We start from the raw sequence: 23,243 nt of genomic DNA on the forward strand, positions 1-23,243 counted from the left end.
AACTTTTTTTTTATTCCAAATTTTAAATACTATTTACCACCATTTTAGTTGTGTATAAATGAATAAATTTTGATAAAAGATATGCAATTTTACTATTTACTGAATTTATAATCAACTGAACAGCAACACTGCCAAAACAAAAACAAGCTTGTTTTATGGAAATCTGAACAAACATTTAAAAAGGGCACATCGACATAGGTAAACAATGTCTTTGTAAGACGCTGTTGAGCCTAATTCAACTCGATCACGCTTACCAATACTGCTATCAGGAAGAGCCAACACTAATCTTTCTGATAGTGGTGTTAGTTTGCATGGACGAGCTAAAAAGGGCTTAACAGCAACGTTTCTGAAAAAAGGCTCAAGACCTCTCCAGCCCTTTTCAAATGTTTGTCCAGAAATATTTGTCATGGCTTTCTACGGTTCTATTGAGTTGTCATCATATGGTATAAGCGATTCATTGTATCATACTATTGGTGGAAGAAGATCACCTATGGTACGTATCTCTTACTAAAATAAAAAAAAAATGTTCAGCACCTTCCGATAGAACATTTTCAAACCGGTCTTAAATGAAAGAAGAAAGCCTTAGCTTTCATTTGGTGGGTGTTTCATCGATACTGATTTTTTTATATTAATGTTTTCTACCAGAGACACCGTGGCAACACTCAAACCACCTCCCCCTCCATCTCAGGAATACAACGCACAGTTATAACAGTTCATGGCTTCACAATTCTAATTTCGAGGAAATGAGTCTGGTCAACACTGGCCAAGACTCCCTTACACATTTGGCATGGTATTACAAATAATGGACTTCAGAAATTCGTCAAACTCATTTCTCATCAAGATTTGATTGATCCTTTTAGGAATGCTCAATTTGTTAATCTTAGTTACATAAAGGAATGCCTTGAAAGTTTGTACGGATAGTTTGCGGACACCCTGTATGCCCCCATATTTTATCTGCATGAAGAAGAAATTTATGATCGAAGAACTTTTATAGCAACAATACTTATAAAAGCCTTCTCAAGAGGAATGTAAGAAATTGAATATAAATTACAAAAGATTTCAAGGATTAGAAAATAAAACCAAAACAATATTATATTATTAAACATAAATAAAATTTAATAAGCAATCACAATTTATGGATGCATTATGTATCGTTTTCCAGGCAATTTTGAATTTAACAACAAAACTTGAAGGGGACGGACCTGGTGTAGTGGTTAGAACACTCGCCTCTCACGCCGAGGACCTGGGATCGAATCCCATCCCCGACATAGTTACATATGACGTAAAAAGTTATAGTGACGACTTCCTTCGGAAGGGAAGTAAAGCCGTTGGTCCCGAGATGAACTAGCCCAGGGCTAAAAATCTCGTTAATAAAGTCAAACCAACCAACCAACAAAACTTGAAAAAAATCGTCAAACACTAGTAATGTAATATGTGTGTTCAACAGCAATCTCTATGAATGTTTATTTTGCAATTGCCTCAATTTAGTTCATCTACCCTAATAAAATTAGGGGAACCTTCGGATTTGGCTTTTTCTACACATCTGTCTGCATCTTTTCATTCAATATATTTAATGAATGGGTCAAACAGGTTTATAAATACGCTGGTGCATAGGGCAAAACGAAGGGGACGTATTAGCGTCACTTTATTTCCTTTTGCTTCTTCTTCCTTCTACACCCAAACTGTACCTACCATTGGAACGTTCAAGAGTGGCGATGCGAATCCAAGTCGAGTCGGAATTCGCGTGCAACTATTTATAGCGGATGTTTGCTACTTTCCTATTCTGCCCATGAAAGCATAATTGTCCCATATGGAACGGGTAGTTATTGTGAAAATAACTCTCAATTGTTTCACACAAATAGTCATAATTTTAAAGTACATTTCTGCAAGCTAACACACTTGGAATAACTGTATAGATCGCTCATGCTGCACATCTAAAAATATGTTGTAAATATAAGTTTATTTTCCGAAAATATTGAAAGCATCAAAATAAACTATAATCTAAACAACAAATCTCTCATTTTTCATTAATGCATGAAATGTTTTTAGTTGGTAATGGAATGTATAGTCATATTTATTTACGTAATGCTTTTTTTTTTTAATTAACGACCCTTCAACTCAATTTGAGTCATTCGGGTCGATTACGTAATACTGTAACAATACACAAATTTAGTTTATTTTTACATAAGTCTTCGATTTACTCTACATTAAATTTTTCTTTCTATGTACCATAGAGCAGTAAAAAATATTAACTTGAATGTTTTCCACGTTTTATAGTTCATTTCGGGATTTAAAGTTCATATCTTCATACTTTTCCACAACGTTTTCTAACAAAGTGTGCTGATTTTATATGTCTTATAGAGTAATTTATTAAACATGTAGTTGAATAAAATATATTGATTCAAAAATCCATATGGGACAGTTATGCTTCTATGGGCAGTATACGCCCAGCAAACCACGCAAATCACGCTGCCGCAGAGACGCTTGCTGTGATTTAGCGGTCGGTGGCGGAGCAATCCGAGTAAAATTAATAAAAAAAAAAGATCACCGCCTGCTTAGATCCGCGCTCGCTGCCTTGACCCAGTTTCTAGACGACACGAACGTTTGCTGGTTGTGATGTTTTGTTGTGGCTGCATTTAAAGGCCCATTCATAAGTTTTGACGTCCGCTACGTCATGCCTTGCGGGGGTTGTCAGCACTTGGAGCCGCCTTGGTGGTGTCATCTTAGATTTTCGTCGGTTTTTTTTTCTAGCGACATGCTTGAACTGTCTGAAGGATGCTGGAGCGGAGGTAATTTATAAATATTGAATTCTTGAATATTTGCCATCGAAATTGATGAATGTTTGGGAAAGATGCTTGGGATGCTATTATGAATGAAAGTGAAATTAATGGAGGTGAATTGGGACTTATGACATGATTGAATGAATTGAGTGTGTTGTTCGAAATAATACCACGATTTCGAAAAATTGATAGGTATTGTTCTTAGTTTTGAGTTGTTTTCAGATTTGAGAATGTACTTGTTTTGTATCGCCACTTTAACTTTATAATCAGGATCGATTTTAAAACGAAGAATATGATCAATTTTCAGTTAATTGATTATGAAATTATGAAAAAAATCCACGTGCTCGGCTGGGATTCGAACCCAGGACTCTTGTATGCTAGACGAGCTGGATTCCGCTTCCTACAAAATACAACCAGCCGATTTTTTTTGCGGCGCAAAATCAATTCCTCAATGTTTAGTCCAAGTGGATAAATTATCAAGGGTATTTGATTTTTGCAAAATTTCCTATCGTTGGCCCCTAATAGAGAGCACAGCATCATCTGCAAGTTGTCTAAGCGTGGATGGTTCTTTAACCTTCCAGTCGTCGCGTGGTTGGCCACCGTCAGAACCACCACACTGCTGTTGTGAACGAAAAGCGAGGTTTTTTCACTAGTGTTGTACAAAATACAACAGTGTGACGAGTGAAGTGTTAACACAAACAAAACTTATAGTAAGGGACTTACACATAAGTCTTGTAGAAGGCCCATATAGCTAATCCTGGAAGTTGTCAGTTGACCGAGAGTGAAGCTGTGTAATTCTGACAACAAATTGTACAAGAAGTCATTCAATATTCTACTATTGTGCAGGTTTATAATATTTCTATGGAAACTGCAAAAAAGTGCCCTTAATATCCAGAAGAACAGAAGCCATTTACGCCTTGTCCTCAAAAGCATGTTGAATATCTGATTTATGTAACGCTAGTCAATCATTTGTCCCTTTACTAAACCGTATATGTTGTATTAGGTACACTTTTCGTTTATGTTGGTTCACCTTTCAATATGTTTATTACCATCAGACTCACCGTATCGACGTTATTCTGACACCTATTTGATTAGATTGAACGAAAATTTGTTATATTCCTCGTCATTTTACCCAGATGAACCTTCGAAAGGCATGAAAGGGGGAAGTAAACGTGAATGATTAGCACACCTAATGCTGTGCAAGCCGCCCACTTCTGTTTCGGAGAATTCCGTTCGTGAAGCACCTGATTTGCTATGTAAAATTATTCACAGCTACGCTGCTGTCATGAACTGTGATGGTTAATCTGAATATAGCAAGGCACAGAGGCACGACCTGTGCGCACATAGGTGATCATTACTTTGTGACACGAGGTATGTGATGATTGTATGGAAAGTGACTGAGCGGATGGTGGAACGCGTCTTTGTTCCAACGATTCTGCCTGCAGACGGCAGTGATTATAGTAAATGTGTTCTGAGGCTACATAATTAAGTTGATTATCTATGAATTTTCCCAGCGTGAAGTGCTATTACGAATCATATTGGGGCGAAGGAACGCAGGAAGACAGCCATCACTCATTTCTGTCGTGTAACCCTGCACATAAAATTTAATGTTAGACAACCATTAAATTGACAGAAATGCGCAGGAAAGTCTCGCTCCAAAGAAGTTGCTGGGAGCAACCTCTGCGGTTGTCTGAGGGAACAGATAATGCTTGGAATTTTCTACTATTTAGTCTTACACTTCTGCCACTTTGAAGATACAAGGTTACGGAAAAAATGTGATTGCCACTTTATTACGTAATAAAAATTAAGTCTGCATTAAATTGTGCTATGGCTTATCCCTACCGTCGTCGAGGATGCAGAGTATCACTAGAGAACAAGAGTAAATGAAGACGATGTGTAAATTTTGACCTCTGCTCAGGTCATCAGACACATTTTTGGGATGAGGTTTTCTTTCTAGAATTGAAATTAAGATTTCCACTGGTCGTTTGTAATAATGATTAAGGTGAAGACTAAACTAAACAGTCTCAAATTTTTAAGAGCACAAATCTTGAGAACCAGATGGTCGTTTGAGCTTAAAACTCGATCGATTGGTCACTCGCTGGTGGTGATCAAACGATCAAGTTATCAGCTCGAATCGTTTTTTGGTTCTGTAGATTTGTGCGCTTGATAATTTGAGGCTTGGCTTCGTTTCATATTCATTTTAAGAGTCGTTTTTTTAGGAAAACTAGCGTTGAGCAAATTTTAAAAATTTTAGCAAACTATAAAGGCACCTAAAATAAAACCATATGCATTTGCATTCGATTTTGAAATACCTGCAGTTAAATGACAATTGAACCTCCAAAATGTTTATACACATAGAGACTGGTTCAGCTAGTGTTTCATTGTTTAACAACTTATGGGAAAATATTCACCATTTACATCATATTGAATCGAAACAAAGAATCGATTCAAGTAAATCGATTCATTCGATTTTTAATGCTCCAAAATGAAAAAAAAATACTACACATACACTAAAACAAATCAAAACTTAAATTAAACTTTTTTCGTATACTTATTTTTTTTTAAGCTAGTTCGCTTATTTGAGGCTCAATTGCGTTTAATCGTTTACAGAGCCAAAAATGTATAAGAATGTAAACTTTGAAACCTCGAAATACTGATGTTTTTGGAACGTTGGTATCTTCGGAAGAGTTGGTCAGATTTTGCCACCAGGTGGCGCTAGTGAGCATGGAGCTCATGTTTTGCGGCCAGCTGATCACTTAGAAAGATCTTCAGCAAATTTGTTCAGTTGGTTCAGTTCAGTTCAGTTGGTTCAGTTCAGTTCAGTTGGTTCAGTTCAGTTCAGTTGGTTCAGTTCAGTTCAGTGAACTCGTGCATTGATCCATGGACCAATGCACGAGTTCATTATTTGACATTTGAGCGGTGCCGTGTTATTTATGTGGTGAAAGCAACGCATCCGGATACTTCAAACCAATACGGTTAATACTAATTCCAATTCATTGTACAAACAGTTTTTTCTTAACTCTGAATCGTGCTCTGAATCAAAGCTTAGAATTGTGTGGTATTGATTCGCTGTATTGTAACCCTTTGCTCCAAGTGGCATTATTATAACTCTTATAAGCGGTTTCTTCACCACCGCTTAGGCCTTAAACCTGGTTTAATCGTATGGGTAAACGTGGTTTACGGCTTAAGCGAAGGTGAAGAAATCTGCCCTTAGTGACAACATAGTAGCCAATGAATGTAAAGATGACACCCAATCGTAAATCAGCCAATCTAGTAGGCATAGCGTAAACCAACACGCCACTCTTCCAGTAACGTCAAAAGTAGCGCGTCGATTTAGGTGGTGCTCCCGTTTGCCAACATCAATTCTAAACCCCACAAGAATAGTTCTGGTGTTTCCGTACTTGTTAGCAATCAGGACTTTTCCTGACATCTCGCAGCCGGGCTGGGATTCTTTGTTTGAGACAACTTACTTCTTCGCGGCAAGACAAAACTTGCATGGCGCTTAAGCGAAGGTAGCATTACATCCGAGATTTTTGCCACCCCTAGTCCCGTTAGAAGTCGTTGAACTTATAACTTGATAGAACCCAACTATATAAGCCTATATGACTATTGATTGAAAAGAAATTGATTTTACTTTTTTTATATACTAAATTCAGTCTGTACGATATATCGAAGACGGTGTAAATAAATAAATAAATAAATAAATTATTCCAATTTGCATAGCTCTATAAAGTCACTCGTTACGCTTGTGAATCTGACCTGTAGTCCAAGTAGTTTTACGATTACCTTGAACAGTCGTTGAACTTAAATTTTTGTTGAGAAAAAATATGTAATCCCTTTTAGGTATCACCCTATTTCATAATTCTCGGAAAGACCTGAAGACCTGTGCTCAAAAAAAGTAAGCTCCTAGTCAAAAGCTGTGGAAGTGCTCATGAAAATACTAAGCTGAGAAGCAGGCTCTGTCCCAGTTGGGAGTTATGCAGAAATAAGAAGAAGAATGGGTTGTTTTTAAACCTTCGAGAAATCACTAGTCACGCTTGTATTTTAAAAGAGTTTTAGGAAATCTTCAGTAGTCGATGAACTCAAATAGATTTTCATGGGCCTATTTGAGTATAAATGTTTTTCATAAGTCATTGAGAGATCTAAGTATAAATCTTGTATCACTTGTAGATCCAAGGATATGGTTCTCTCTGAGTTTTCGATGAACACATTGCACTTGCAGGTGGTATTTGTCTCTTTTGCACCCAGGTTGCAATCACGAAGATGTTCTTAGCTTTAGGAAGTCAAAAAATCCATTACAAAAAGATGAGATTCGAATCCACAATAATCAGCATGGTCTAGCTTTACGTTTACACTACGTCTATTTGAGTCTCTAGCGTATTTCAATCATTCCTCACAATTTTAACTTGTGATCCATTCCAGTTAAATTTACATGATTCATTAAGTGTTGTTACTTCGCGTAAAAATTAAAGTCTTACATTAGTTATTTCATCGATAGAAAAAATGTATTGAAAAGCTTCTTCTGTACACAAAGTTCAAGGGTGAAATTCAATCTCTCTTATTTTGGCCTTCTAGCGTCAGCAATTTTCGTTCCATTCCTTGCGTTTTAGGGCAGCTTGCTGATGTACGACAGTTGCAGTCGAGCAAAAGCGTGACACGAAACGGACGTGTAGCTTTACTTTCATTTCATCGGAATTTCCGTCCCGTTTGCCAACTCTCCCGTCTTCGGAAGCCATAGACACTTTTGGTTGGGGTGTAATAATCTGTTTCTTCCCGGCATCATCGCTATCGGGTTCTTGGCTATTGGATGCCATGCTGCCGATTGGTAAAGTTAATGGCTTGTCCGCTGTGGGAGGATGGCGTGCTAGGGTTGTCTGCTTTTCATGGGCGTAGCCAAGATTCCCGTCAGGAGTTATGGGGGGTGGGGAGCAGCGGCCTTCACTACTTTCACACAAAAATGATAGTTACTCTCTTGGTCTCGGTTCAATTATTTTCAGAGTAACAGATTTATCAACGTTTTGAAAATCCAGATGGAAAGAATTTTAAAATTTGGTAGGTAGAGATCATAGTGATTAACAATTTATTTATTTATCTATTAATCAGCGATGGAGATTTAAAGATGGCCCAGTTACAATGTGGGTTTATGTGGAAATTATTGTGCTAGAACTACTGAAATAATTCATGTTGCAACTCCTTGTATTGTGAGAAAAAGTTTTGTCAAGATTCCCTAGATGAGTTTGAAAAGGCATGTTGAGAGATTTTTTGATCGGATGAAATCAAGGATAAAATTCACGAAAACAATTGAGAGGCAGCAAAAGATCTTGAGATGTTGTCTACCACCAACCCACCTAGTTACACCCATGCTGCTTACCATTGCATCAGGACTTCCCTGGAATGGCTTCGGGATATTTGATGTCGTCCTCTCCCTCGCTGTGTGTTTATGGAACAGTCACTATCTGCGACCCAGCCATGGATGGCACGGTGTAGATTTTCTACTTTGTCTGTCCCAAGCTTTCCTGGTTTGTGATAGGGCTAATGGACTCTTTCCAAAAAGTTATCGCGTAATGGTGTTTCATAATATTTCATTGAGACAATTACGTGACCTGTTTGTCCGGAAGAGTGGTCTATATTGGACGGCCAAGTGGATGACTCTTTCTCGAGCAGCAGCCGGCTAAGATGTCAATATTTCTCGGCAGTTGGCGTCGCTCGGCAGCTCAATAGGTGCCATTATGACTCCGGAATGGACGATAGTTTTGCTGGGATACTCCGTGTCAGATAATCCGTTGTTCTGAACTGGATTGTTGATGTAATAGTTGGAGTGGCAGACATGGCTCAAAATATATTCGCTCTAATATACAAATTTGGAAGGTTCGACAATAAATCCATGACATAGATATGGACATTAGATCCCTAGGTTATCTATGAAATGACGCAGCATATTTTTTCCTATCACTCTTCTTGTGTATGAGTATATACTATCATGAACAATTGAATCAAGCAATTTTCAGAACCACAACTATGGCTGAAGCAGTCCAAGCTAGTGAAAAATTTACTAATAAAATTATTATTAGATTACGTCTATCTAATGTATTCAAATATTGTTTTGAATATTTTGAATTGGAATGCTCGTTTTCTGAATAGATATGAACATTAGATCCCTAGGTTATCTATGAAATGACGCAGCATATTTTTTCCTATCACTCTTCTTGTGTATGAGTATATACTATCATGAACAATTGAATCAAGCAATTTTTAGAACCACAACTATGGCTGAAGCAGTCCAAGCTGGTGAAAAATTTACTAATAAAATTATTATTAGATTACGTCTATCTAATGTATTCAAATATTGTTTTGAATATTTTGAATTGGAATGCTCGTTTTCTGAATAGAAAGGAGGACGAGCTGTTTCATTTCTAACAGCTAAAAACATACATATAGCAGCTATTACTGAAACTTGTTTGAAGCCTGAATCCAAACTCAAAAGAGCTTTGGATCACAGCTACATATTTGTCTTTTCAATGCACCGGACAGCAAGTATGTTTGCTTCAAAATGACTGAAATTGCTTCAAACTGACGAATCCGTGATTATAGACGATGATCTTAAATTCTTGATCCGCCTTAAAAACGTGAGGAGAAGACAATTTCAACGCACTTGCAATCCTGCTATGAAATTTAGTTGGCTGCTGCTAGCTGGAACACTACCTACCTTAATACCTTGATGGCTACAGCGTAGCGTCACGCCATTGCCGGGCGTATTGTAGAGCTCTATCTTCGTCGGTCTTGGGCGAAACTTCTCCAGTTACCCTGAACGTTTAGGGTCGCTAGGTCTTCTTCCACTGCGTACAGCCAGCGTATCTTCCTCTAAGATGCCGACCTCTTCCTTGGTTTCCTGCTGAATATTATATTCGCAATTCTTTCTTCCGACATTCACACTAAGTGACCAGTCTGCCGTATTGAACACGCTTGATAATATTCGCATCTTTGTACACTTGATACAACTCGTGATTCATGCGTCTGCGCCGCACACCATTTTCGAGTTTCCCACCGAGTATTGTCCGTAGTACTTTACGCTCGAAAACACCGAGAGCTTTCCGGTCTGACTCTTTCAACGTCCACGCTTCGAGGGCGAATTTTGTTTCCGTTTGCAAGCTGCGGGACCTGAGCTGGTTACGTAGTCCGTAAAAGGCCTTATTCGCAGCCGCAACTCGTCTTTTCACTACGCGGGAAACGTTGTTTTCACATGTCACAAGTGTTCCAAGGAAAACAAATTCTTCAACAACTTCAAACACATCCCCATCAAACACATACTCAGCGCTCAAACCACCAAGCCTGACTCTATCTTTACCTGCAACTATGTTTTGGTAGAATTAATGGTCAGGCCTATCCTCGCTGTCTCCCTCTTCAGAGGCACGAAGGCCTCTTCCACTGACCTGCGATCGATTCCAATCAGGTCTATATCGTCCGCAAAGCCAAGAAGTATGTGCGACCTTGTGATAATAGTGCCATTTCTCTGCACGCCAGATCTCCTAATAGCACCCTCGAGTGCAATGTTGAACAGTAAATTCGAAAGTGCATCTTCCTGTTTCAACCCGTCTAACGTCACGAACGAGGTTGACACCTCGTCTGCGATCCGAACATTTGATTTTGAACCATCCAGCGTAGCACGTATAAACCTAATTAGTTTCGCCGAAAAACCATGTTCGGCCACGATCTGCCAAAGCTCATTTCTTTTCACTGAGTCGTACTCCGCCTTGAAATCAATGAACAGATGGTGAATCTGCAAGTTATACTCCCGGAATTTATCTAGGATCATTCGCAAGCTAAACATCTGCTCCATTGTCGAGCGGCCCTCACGAAAACCAGCTTGGTATTTGCTCCTATCCTCCTCCTCCTGGTATTCGCGAAGGACTCCTCGAGCGGACAGAATTTTGAACTCCAAATTCAGCAAGGTAATTCCTCTGTAATTGGCACACTCCAGTCTGCGCCCTTTCATGTGGATTTGATCTTTGCACATAATGGGCACTGGTACGGTATTGTGCCGCGCAACAATGACCGTTGCATAGAATCTCCACATATCATTCCGGTTCATGCTTTATTGAGCGTCAGCTACCACACTTTCTTCGTGCTGCCTTTTCTTTCTGCGGTGGATTCGCTTTTCTTCGGCTCTCGCTGCCCTGTACCGCTCTCTGTTTTGTCGGGTACCGGCCACAAGCATACGGCTTCTGGCGACATTCTTAATGTCTGTCACTCTCTGACACTCTTCATCGAATCAGTCGTTTCGTCTTCGTCGTTGACCAGTGCCAATCACTTTCCACGCCGTTGTTGTCACAGCTTCGTGGATAGGGTCTCACAGGCTGTCGACGTCTCCAGCAACGTTGATTCTTCTGCTCGTCTAGCTGTTGGTGGTACTGTGCAGCTGCTCCATCAGTCGACAAGCGTTGTATATTGGAGCGCAGCGTTCTTTTTGTTCTGGAACTCGTGACCGTGGATAACCGCGCCCGAATTTCAACTACAACGAGATAATGATCCGAGTCGACATCAGGGCCTCAGAAGGTCCTGACATTCATGACATCTGAGAAATGTCGCCCATCAACCAGCACGTGGTATATTTGGGAGCAGGCATCGCCACTCGGGTGTCGCCAGATGTGCTTGCAGATATTCTTTCGTGCAAAGTAGGTATTTTTTTAATTTATCTTTTAGTACCATTCCAAACATTACATTCATTTCTTATGACTAGGTGTTCTGTGTTATTAGATAACACTATTATCCTAATTTGGTAAAACAAATCTAAGATTTTATTATCATGTTGTTAACAACATATTACATTTAATTTACCGTAGCAGTTCAGATTTTTTTACATGTAAGTTGATATCACCTGCTTATTACAGAAATAAAAGCTTTGAATGTACTTAACCTAAACATATAACGCATTAATCGTAACAATAGAAGATTGTAACGATTTTTGCCTGAAATTATTAATTATTTTATTTGACATTTGTTCCAATGTTTCAACATTGAATATTCTATGTAACTCATTGGTTCTTGGCTAGGGAGGAATCATTTTCAAAATTTTATTTTGAATTCTCTGCAGAGCTTTTTTCCTGGTATCACAACAGCTAGTCCATATTGGTACAGCATACAACATGGCTGGCCTGAAAATTTGTTTGAATATCAAAAGCTTGTTGCCCTCAATGTGATTTTTGAAAGTTAAATTCTTATCTAGCATGAGCTCTAGATACTTAACTTCATCTGACCAATTTATTGGAACCCCTCTCATCGTGACAACATGTCTACTTGAAGGTTTCAAATAAAGAGCTTTTGGTTTATGTGGGAATATTATTAGTTGAGTTTTGGAAGCATTAGGAGAAATCTTCCATTTTTGCAAGTATGATGAAATAATATCCAAACTTTTTTGCAATCGACTACAGATGACACGCAGGCTTCGTCCTTTGGCGGAGAGGCCTGTGTCATCCGCAAACAAGGTTTTTTAACATCCCTGTGGTAACTCAGGTAGGTCAGATGTGAAAATATTGTATAATATTGGTCCCAAAATGCTGCATTGGGGAACACCATCTCTTACAGGAGGTCTTTAAGATCTGGAGTTCTGATAATTAACCTGAAGTGTACGATTTGACAGATAACTTTGAATTATTCTAACAATGTATGTTGGATTTTTTTTTTGTTTTTTAATTTTACGATCAAACCTTCATGCCAAACACTGTCAAAAGCTTTGCTATGTCTGGAAGAGCAAGACCAGTAGAATAGGGTCCTAAAGCCCTGTCCCAATTTTGATACCATACGCTTATGTTTAGGCTGAAAATACATGTTTACTCAATTTATAAATGATTTTCATTGATTAAAGTCAATGATTTTATTTTAATTGTTTTTGAGATTTTGTCACACCCCTTGGTTTAAACTCATATTTTTGGGTGAATTTTGTTTTCCGTGTCCCCTCCAAAATGTCAGATAGGAACAACGCCAGTGTTAAAACTAAAAGCCCTGTGGCATTTTTGTCGACAAAGTGAACGTCAAACATGGTCAAAAGTGTCAAGGTTCATATTTTAAACAATTTTTAAAATTAAATTTTAAATATGTTATAGCCGTTATTTGAGCTGGAAAAATTGCTAAAGTAGTTGCAAGAACATGCTCTTTCGTATTATTGAATAAAAACAAGAATTCATTAAACATTTTAGGACCCAATAGCCTTCAGATTTGTTGGAACGGATCAAATTTTTACACGTAAAAAATGACGAGTGGTCGAATGTCCATGGCGAAATCCAAACTGTTCATTGGCAAAAATCGAATTTTCATCGATGTGGGCCATCATTTAGTTCAAAATAACCATTTCAAAAAGTTTACTGATGGAGGAAAGAAAACTGATTGGACAATAGCTATAAGCTTCTGCAGGATTTTTGTCTGGTTTTAAAATTGGTACAACCTTAGCATTTTTCCATTTGTCAGGAAAATATGCCAACTGAAAACATTTGTTAAATATATTAACTAAGAATGATAAGCTACTTTCTGGAAGTTTCTTGATGAGGATGTAGAAAATTCCATCATCGCCAGTAGCTTTCATATTTTTGAATTTTTAGGAAATTAGTTATTTTCTTCACATGAATAAAGGCGCAAATGTATAAGCAATTACTCTCAGATGTTTTATAACAATTTGTTCTATAATTATGTTTTAATGGAAACAAATTTGAAATAGCCATTATTATTATAACTTTTTTTTTTAAATTATGTTATAATTTCCTCAATCAACTCAAAGTACTTCTAACAAAAAAGAAACAAAACGTATTATTTGTAACAAATCTTGATATCATTGTGTTATAATTTTGTTGTAATCCACTGGTCGGGTTACCCTAGCGGAAATCCTATTAGTTGGGATTTGGGACACTATTGAGCTACTGATTAGTCAACATATTTCTTCTTCTTCGCCCTACGTCGTCGTCATGACCTGCTTTTCAGCTTATAATTCTAAGAGTACTTCCACAGCTATTGACTTATTTTTCTTCGCCTACGTTGCCATTTTCGCTTTCGTACATCGTGTGGCAGGTATGAAAACAATCTATGCCCAGGAGAGTCATGAACATTTATATTATGAAAGGATCCTTGACCGATCGGGTATAGCACCCAGACATCCACTAGCCAACATGAAATTCTTAATATTTTTAAACAAAGGCAAACATCACCATATTGGTTCAAGGTCAACCACTCCACACATTTTTAATTACCTGGGGCACTGTCACGAGTCCACCGATGTAAAAAATGCCAACGTTTTGAATGGATCCCGTGGAGCTAGCAACAAACTTCCGAGAAATTGCTGCAGCATTCCGTCATGAAAGCGGGCAATTAGTCCTTGTGAATAGTTAATTTAATATATTCTTATTTCCCGCTAGCATTTTACTATCCGGCTTCCCCATCTTTCACACGGCGTACCGGCACGGCCATTTCCCGTCTCTGCGTTTCTTAATTTGCGACATAAATTCATTCGCTACCCTGATCTTTGCAAAAATTCGCACCGGAGTTAACGTTAAAGCTTCATCCCCAAGCTGGCGCTGATGATGATGTGTAATAAATCTTCATAAATTGTGGTACTCCTTCACCGAATGGGAACCGTTAGACACAGTTCCTTTATCTCAACATGTATCACTTCCTTCCGCGCCGCCGCCATCATTCCGACCGCAGAACTGTTTTCAACGCCATTTACTTTACCGCGGGCTGGGGGTTTGACTTGATGGCGGAAATACCGTGAAACGCATTCTACACTCGGTTCGTTGCGTATTTAATCCTCCAGTGCCATTGTGTACTTACATTGTGTCTTTTGCTCGGGGAATCCTCTAACATGTTTCCTTTTAAGCTTCTTATTGAATTTCAACGATAGAAAAGCCATTTGAGGAATTTGAATAATTGTCTCATTATGTGTCACAAAGATGTTGAACAATCGAATTTTTATAACCAAAAAGCACTGAAACTTCTGTTACAAAGAATCACATTTGCGTAATATTACATAATGCTACTTGGAACTTGTATGCATTTGAGGCAAATGTTGTGTAACTCGTTCAGCACATATTTTGAATGTTTTGTGAACTCGCAACACTGAAGCTTGCGCCCAAACAAAGGAACATCTTTAAGGCAACTGTATCCTTCGTGACAATCTGAGATGTTGAGATCTGATTCCCACGAGGCCCCAAACATGTTCAAAGTAGATTTTTTGGTTCTTTTTACTGAATTTGTCATACGGTGCCATCCACGTTAGTGATATGGGGCAATGAACAACTTTGCAGAAGAATTTGTTTTTTTGCGAGAATGCTCCTTTCAAAAGATAAAACTGATCTAGATCAGTTTTATCTTATCTAGATCAAATCCAAAAGAGTCAAAATGTAGTACATTTTTTCCAAAATACTTCGGTGGTGTAGTGGTAAGCGTGATTGCCTCTCACCCAGTCGGTCGGGTATCAATTCCCGTCGACGCCGTCGGGATTTTCTGAGGCATAATATCTCTGATCACGCCTTCCTTCGGAAGGGAGGTACAGCCGTTGGTCCCGGCCCATGTGTTGATGGGTTCGATATTTAGGGTCTTCAGTGTGTGTGGAGGCCTCCCTCCATTCTTTTAAAAATTTATAAATTCTTTTGAAAAAAGAAATTCATCGGAAAATCAATCCGTAAACTAGCCCGGCAATCACTCGAGAGATTCCTCCTACAAAATTGCAGGGAATAATTTCAGGAGCACCTACAAAATTTTCTTCTCATATTTCTCCGGATATTCTTCTCGGACCTCTTTCAGAAATCTCCCCAAGTGTATCTCCGGAAGTTTTTCCAAGAATGTCTGTAAGAATACCTGTGTGAATTTCCCCAGGATCTTCGCTGGGGATTTTTCCAAAAAACTACTCCAGGCTCTCTTAAAAAAATCTCAGGGAAATTACAAGATATTTTTTCAGAAATTTTGAGACTAACTGAGACTCACACTGATGCTGCTCTATAGGCTCACGGCAGAACCAAGATTCCCGGTTAACTAGCTCAGTAGCATGAGACCCCTGAACTGTGTCGCAGGGTCGGCATGCTACTGGGTAATTCGGAGGGGCTACGCGGAACAACGGGTGCAGAAACTATGGAATTCTTAAAGATTAGGATGAACTTGAATGTGGGTTGAAACTAAAGGGATTTATTGAACTTTACAAGTAGGGATTTATTGGGCTATTGTGGTCTAAAAGGGCAATTCTAGGGCTAGATGATTTCCGTTGTTCGGTACGTACCGGTGTTGCTGGACGACGTTGGCGAGCGCTCGCAGATGGCTCCGTGGCTTGATGTTCTGGTGAGTTGGTTCGGTTTTCTTGGTCTTCTGGAAGATGGCGGTTGGCTTGGGCACGCACAAAGCAATAGCGGATTGCTCTGGCCGGGTACAATGGCGGCTTGCCACTGTACGGCTACTAACGTAGCTTGGGGGTCTACGGCGTTCCCTTCGTTGACGCTATCGACGGACCACGGGCGAGACCGTATTGGCCACGCCGAGAAGGGTTCTCCTTTGCGATTAGAACCGTGCGGTTCGAGAAGAAGCTCAATGGCGGATACGGAGCCGGAGAGCACAGGTTCAAGACTCAGCTTGACCTATCGTGCAGCGTGAGGCTGTGGTAATCAAAGATTACGCAAAAGCAAGAAAATAAGGTCCTGAAGACCAGAGGCATATTAAAATAAAGTCTCCAGGTATTTCGCCTTCGCAGATTTACCTGAACGAACTATGGCTGGCACTACTGGTCGTTCACTGCCGTTTTACAAATGGTTCAACTCACTCACGACTTACTATCACTGACGCCGGATTGCTAATGAACAATGGTTGACTCCCCAAGTCTTACAAAGCCCTCCTTTTCCTTCCAGTTTTCCAATCGTTCCTTATCCCTCCATTATCCTTCCTTGTAGGTCGCTCACCACCCATCCAGTTCTATTTTCGCCCATTTTACCACAGTTGATTTCTTCGCCCTTTTCTACCATCGAGCCCCACTATGTTCCACAAAACATGTAATTACCATCTGCTTATCCTACTACCACAAACATTTTATCCTACTAATTCTACTAACCCAACACTAATAAAATCTATAAAAACACTACAGTTTCTCAACAACATGCACAAATTAAAAAACAATCATGAGGTTTTGTAACCAAACGGTTACAATTTCTTCAGGGCATTTCCTCTAGAAATATCTGTCTTTAAGAGGTTTATTCTCGAGTTTATCTAAGAAACATATCAAAAATTATCTCGAAAATTTCATTAACAATTTTATTGTGTATTTCTTTCACCACTGGACTGCGTGGTGCGGCCTCATAAGTGCGAAAATGTGAATAAAAGTGCGGGATTGCATTAAATCATGTTGGTGTCTTCGGAGCACTTATTCTTTGATTTGCGAAGAATCAGTCCCCTGAAGACACCTACCCGATTTAATGCTATTGCGTACTTTTATTAGCGATTCCGCACTTCTAAAAACTTCTACGATAGTCCAGTGGTGAAAGAAATGCGCAATATAAGGAATATTTTCTTAGTCATTTCTGTAGTAAATCTCTTGGGAATTTTCTCCAAGAATTCCTCCAGGAAACATTTTTTTATGAAAATTTCTCCAGAAAAACCTTCAGAAAACTCTTACAGGAATCAGATGCACACTTCCGGAAGAATTCCTAGAGGAGCTTCCGGAAGTTTTTGAATAAATTGTATAGCAACTTTCAGAATAATTCTCCAGATAAAATTATAAGAGAACTTTTGGAGGAACTTTCAGAGAAACTTCCGGAGAAAATCCGAGGAATTTTCATATGAACTTTTGGAGGAGCTTTTTTAGAAATGCCTAGAGGTCGGATAAACTGTTACGAAATTGTCCAGAGGAACTCCAACTTGAACGGCCGGAGAAAGATCTGCATGATCTACCTTGAGGGGAACTTCCGGAGAAAGTTTGAAAGGAACTTCCAGGAGAAATCCTTGAGAAACTACCGGAATAATTTCTACAGGAATCAGAGGGGTTTCCAGAGGAACTTTTATAAGAACTTTTTTTAAACTTTTGAAGGTATTTCTAGAAGAACTTGCAGAGACTTCAAGTGAAACTTCCGGAAGAAATCCGAGGAACTTTCAGATGAATTTTTAGAGGACGTTCTTGAGAAATTCCTAGAGGAATTTTTGGATAAACTGTTACAGGAACGTCCAGAGAAACTCCTTCTAAAACTGCCGGAGGAAGTCCTACATGGTCTTCCGGAGGCACTTTGAGAGGAAGTTTGAGAGGAACTTTGAAAGGAACTTCCGGAGTAACTTTAAAAGGAACTTCTAGGAGAAATCCTTGAGAAACTTCCGGAAGAACTTCTACAGGAAATAAAGGGATTTCCGAAGGAACTTTCACAAGAACTTTTGGAGTTATTCCTAGAAGAACTTTCATAGGGACTCCTAGGGATATTTGCGGAAGAATTTCTAGAGGAGGTTCCGGAAGTTTCGGGATAAATTCTACAGTAACTTCGAGAAGAGTTCTCTAGGTAAAATCCAAGGCGAACTTTTGGAGGTATTTCTAGAGGGACTTCCTGAGAAACTCAAAGTGAAACCTCTGGAAGAAATCCGAGGACCTTTCAGATGAACTTCTGCTTGAGAAATTCCTAGAGGAATTCTCAGTTAAACTGCTACTGTAACATCCAAAGGATCTCTTACAGGAAGTTCCGGAGGAATTCCTACATGATCTACATTCGAAGGAACTTAGAGATAAGCTTTGAGAAGAACTTACGGAGGAACTTCGAGAGGAACTTCTAGGAGAAATCCTTTAGAAACTTCCGGAAGAACTCCTACAGGAATCAGAGAAATTTCTGATAGAATTTTAACAAGAACTTTTGGAGGTATTCCTAGAGGAACTTCCAAAAGAACTCCTAGAGGAACTTCCATAGGAACTCCTAGGGACACAAAATTCCTAGAGGAGCTTCCGGAAGTTTTTGGAACAATTGTACAGCAACTTCCAGAAGAATTCTCCATATAAAATCTAAGAAGAAGTTTTGAAGGTATTCCTAGAGGAACCTCTGTTTCGGGATAAATTTAACAGCAACTTTCAAAAGAATTCTCTAGATAAAATCCAAGGATAACTTTTGGAGATATTCCTAGATGGACTTCCAGAGAAACTCAAAGTGAAACTTCCGGAAGAAATTCGAGGAACTTTCAGATGAACTTCTGGAGGAGCTTCTTGAGAAATTCCTAGATTTTTTTTTTCCTGGTAAACTGCTACAGGAACGTCCAGAAGAACTCATCCAAGAACTTCCGGTGGAAGTCCTACATGATCTGCCGGAGGTACTTTAATAGAAACTTCCAGAGGAACTTTGAAAATAATTTCTAAATGAAATCTTTGAGAAACTTCCGGAAGAGTTTCTACAGGAATTAAAGGGATTTCCAAAGGAACTTTCGAAGGTATTCCTAGAGGAACTTCCAGAAGAATTTCTAGAGGAGCTTCCGGAAGAATTTCTAGTGGAGTTCCCGGTAGATTCCGGGGGAAGTTTCGGGACAAATTTTACAGGAACTACCAGAAGAATTCTCTAGATGAAATCCAAGGAGAACTTTTGGAGATATTCCTAGATGAACTTAGGTTGTAGAGGTAGAATCCAATAAATCTTTAGTTTTAAAACTGTTCTCGCTACGATTTGGAAGAACATCACAATCTAATTGAAGCAGAAATGATATTCATATTATACTCCTGGTTGAATAATGTATATATCACCTTACTAAACCATTTCGAACAACCTAATATCATTCGATGTAAATAAAGTTATAAAGCTGATTTTGAAAATATGATGATTGGATTTAACAAACGAAAAATATATTTTGCACATCCTCATTTTGATTGTTGTGATGATGATGTCATAATTATGTTTTTTCCTGTCAACTGTAAATCATATTTAGCATTGAACTCTTTGACATCTCGTTTGTTTTTTTTTTTTAATTTATTTTATGAATTCAAAGATTTTTATTTCGGAACGAATATATTTGGGGTAAAAATCAAGAGAAATGGATATTTCTCTTTTGGAAAATTAAAAAGATTGCATGTAATTACAAAAATAAAATACTAACATAAACGCCAGCATGCAAATGTCTCAACGACGATTTTCGGCATTTGAATTTGAGATGAATAAAACAGCATGCCTTGAATTTGTGAGTTTGCTGCTCGAAATACGTATTTTATACTTACTTAAAACACTATTAAAACTTGGCACAACACATTTTATTCTATTCCTACCAAAGCAACACAGCACCGGTCAGAAAAAAATAATATATGTTAAATTTCCATGGCAAGAATGTTCATGTTAATGCAAATACTTACACTTCAAAGCAAACCAAGACGGACCTAATGATCAGGTTTGATAATGGATTTGATGTTTTACCAATTTCTCCTAACTTCAGAATATAAATCGATTGAATCGATTTCACAGATACAATAAGTATTGCAAACACTTTTAAACCGCACTGCACTGCATTGGTTGAATCCGCTATGTTCTATGTTTGATCGTTTAGAAGAAATTCTAATACAATTACATCGATTTTATGAAACACGAGTTAAAATCCCGCGACCAAATAAACAGCGCATAAATTATCACTGAGCACAACTATCAGTTTCACCATAAATATCACTTGGCACATAAAATCGCACAAACTTTATAGGCAACAGTCACTTTATATTTTCAAATTTAAAAGTTGATAAACATTGAGTGTGCTGCACGGTATTCATTTTTGACCAATGTATTTCCAATTCAATGATAAATTGTTATAATTTTGCTTTTATGTTTTTTCACATGAATATTTACATCTTGACAATTTTATTATACCTTACTAGTATCAATAATTTATGGTTTAACTATAATGTAATCAATCGGACTGTTTTGAGAGGTATAAATAAGTATTGAAAAACGATATGTATGAAATTGAGTATTGTACATTCGAAACAAAACAGAGACAATGTACGAAAGGTGTACGTTGAACTCATTTATGACAAATTTTGTTACTTGGGTTACAGAAAAAATCCTAAAGGAATTTCCGGAAGAACCCTTAGTGCAACATCCTGAGAAACTTCAACAAGTGCTTATAGAGGAATTTCCGGACAATCTTCTGAGGGACTCTTAAAGGAACTCCTAGCAGATGTTCGGAAGGATCTTTTAGTTGAACTACCAAAGAAGCTCCTAGGACAACTTTTGGAGGTATTCCATAATGCCCTAGGACAGACGTGGTAATGTTCAAAGGGTCCGGCTGCAGCTGTGAAATTTTGGCAAAACAGCGATAAAAGTATAGGGACAAGTAAAACAATATCATCATAACATCCACTGTTAACGGTTTTCGTGATACAGTTATATCACGTTGCGTGAAACAACTCCTTAGTCTGAACAATGCATTAACGTCGAAAGGGGCGGCCTCGGTACATCATCGTGCGTTACGTTCCATAATACCAGGCCCGGGGTTGAACCTTGAGGCTTTTTTTTCAGCAACATCTTGACTGGGACAAAGCCTGCTTCTCAGATTAGTGTTCTTATAAGCACTTCCACAGTTATTAACTGAGAGCTTTCTTTGCCGATTGACCATTTTTGCATGTGTATATCGTGTGGCAGGTACGAAGATACTGCCCAAAATCCCTGGGAATCGAGAAAATTGCCTTTACGAAAAGATCCTCGACCAGCGGGATTCGAACCCACGACCCTCAGCATGGTAATGCTGAATAGCTGCGCGTTTACCGCTACGGCTATCTGGGCCCCTACCAGAACCTTGAGGTACTCTGACGGTAATTTGTATATTCTTTTGACCATCCTCTGAGTCATATAGTAGAATATTATGTACTATCAAAATAGTTTTCTAGAAGCTTTTACAAGTACATTATTCATATCCAGAGTGACCGTTGCACGCATGCCCCTCTTTTTATGCTTAAATACCACATCAGCTGTCCGAACGAAAAACTGTTTTACCGCTAAATTGACATCAAGTGGTGTAAACTTTGTTGAAATTTGAATATTTCTGTTTACCTGTAGAAGGGGGTGGGAAATTTCGCATAAAGACGTTTCGCATAATGGACGTTTTGCATAAAGAGAATTATATGCCTTCTTTAAAATGCTACCTGTTCTTGTATGCAACTGCTTTATGCCAAACGTCTTTATGCGAAACTATTATTGTTTTATGGCTATATCGGTCATGCGACTCAAAGGTAAAGGGAGTCTATAGAAGTAAATGATGGAAACGAATAGGTGCATAGGCGTCGCAAGGGAGCGACAAGATTGAAATTTAATTAGGTGGTGAAAATTGAGCAAGCCATTTTAAAGTCAGTAAAGCATCGAAGCGTCCTGTATTTTGCCTAGCTTCTCTACTGGAAAAGGGTTGGCTCAAAGCTTTGAGCTTTGCTACCAACACAGGCACACGCCTGTGTTGGTAGCAAAGCTCAAAGCTTTGAGCCAACCCTTTTCCAGTAGAGAAGCTAGGCAAAATACAGGACGCTTCGATGCTTTACTGACTTTAAAATGGCTTGCTCAATTTTCACCACCTAATTAAATTTCAATCTTGTCGCTCCCTTGCGACGCCTATGCACCTATTCGTTTCCATCATTTACTTCTATAGACTCCCTTTACCTTTGAGTCGCATGACCGATATAGCCATAAAACAATAATAATTTAAAACAATCACGGTCGAAACCTTCTCCTATTTATGCGAAACGTCCTTATGTGAAAGGTCTTTATGCGAAATTGGTCACTTCAGTGTAGAAGACCTTTTATTTTGTTATGGAAGGGCCAGATTTAGTCCACGGGAGCTCGGGGGTCAAGCAATTGTCATGCCCGGGATCACGCTACATTCGGTCCCCAAAATCCGCAAATATCCTTCAGTTTATTCCATTTCACGTCCATAGAGAACCGTTGGGGAACATCAGTTTTATTAGCGCTTAGAACATAGCATATTTGGTGCGGATTGATTATTTTCCGACATCACTTAATCTCAACTTAAATCGTTGGAAGATTAATTCAAAGCACACATAAGTCATCATAATTTTTCCTTAAGCTGCCTCTAGCAGACTCCGTTTGAAGCCCTAATGAAACATGAAGTATCTTCCAAATGTAAAACTTTAATTTCGCAATAATCAGCGTTCCAATTTTCATGGCGTCAAATCTAATTTCATTACCAGCATCAACATAACCAACGAACGTTCGCTACCGTCTTTATCGTTATCTTCATAATCATCATCATCATCATCATCACCTTCACCACGAGCTTTACGTACATACCGCAGTAACGCAATGCCACCACTAGGACAGTATCAGGAATTCAAGTCAAAGAACACCGGCGAGAGCGTGCAATGTCAGTGGGTGGTTCAGTCAGTGTTTGAAAAGACTGCCTCCTCGCCCTGGATGGTAGGGGAGCTGGGGGTTATTTGCCCATGGGAGGAAAAACGTGCTAACCTTGATTTGGACAAACGCCATGTTCTAGACCGCGTTTTTC

At 38.7% G+C, this 23,243-nt stretch overlaps 1 protein-coding gene across 4 annotated transcripts in view; it reads left to right on the forward strand.

The window, feature by feature from the left end:
- The window catches only part of LOC5572135, a 457,258-nt gene that overhangs the window by 256,002 nt on the left and 178,013 nt on the right, over nt 1–23,243 (forward strand). Inside the window, exon 1 of one of the 4 annotated variants that reach the window (XM_001660161.2) lies at nt 2,611–2,789. The exons of the other annotated variants lie outside the window; for them this stretch is intronic. Coding sequence (XP_001660211.2) covers nt 2,675–2,789 — 115 coding nt within the window. The 5' untranslated portion in view covers nt 2,611–2,674. Of the gene's footprint in view, nt 1–2,610; nt 2,790–23,243 lie in introns of those variants that run through there. 4 annotated transcript variants of the gene reach the window in all.

The sequence above is a fragment of the Aedes aegypti genome, chromosome 3 (genome assembly GCF_002204515.2).
Source record: "Aedes aegypti strain LVP_AGWG chromosome 3, AaegL5.0 Primary Assembly, whole genome shotgun sequence".
Lineage (NCBI taxonomy): Eukaryota > Metazoa > Arthropoda > Insecta > Diptera > Culicidae > Aedes > Aedes aegypti.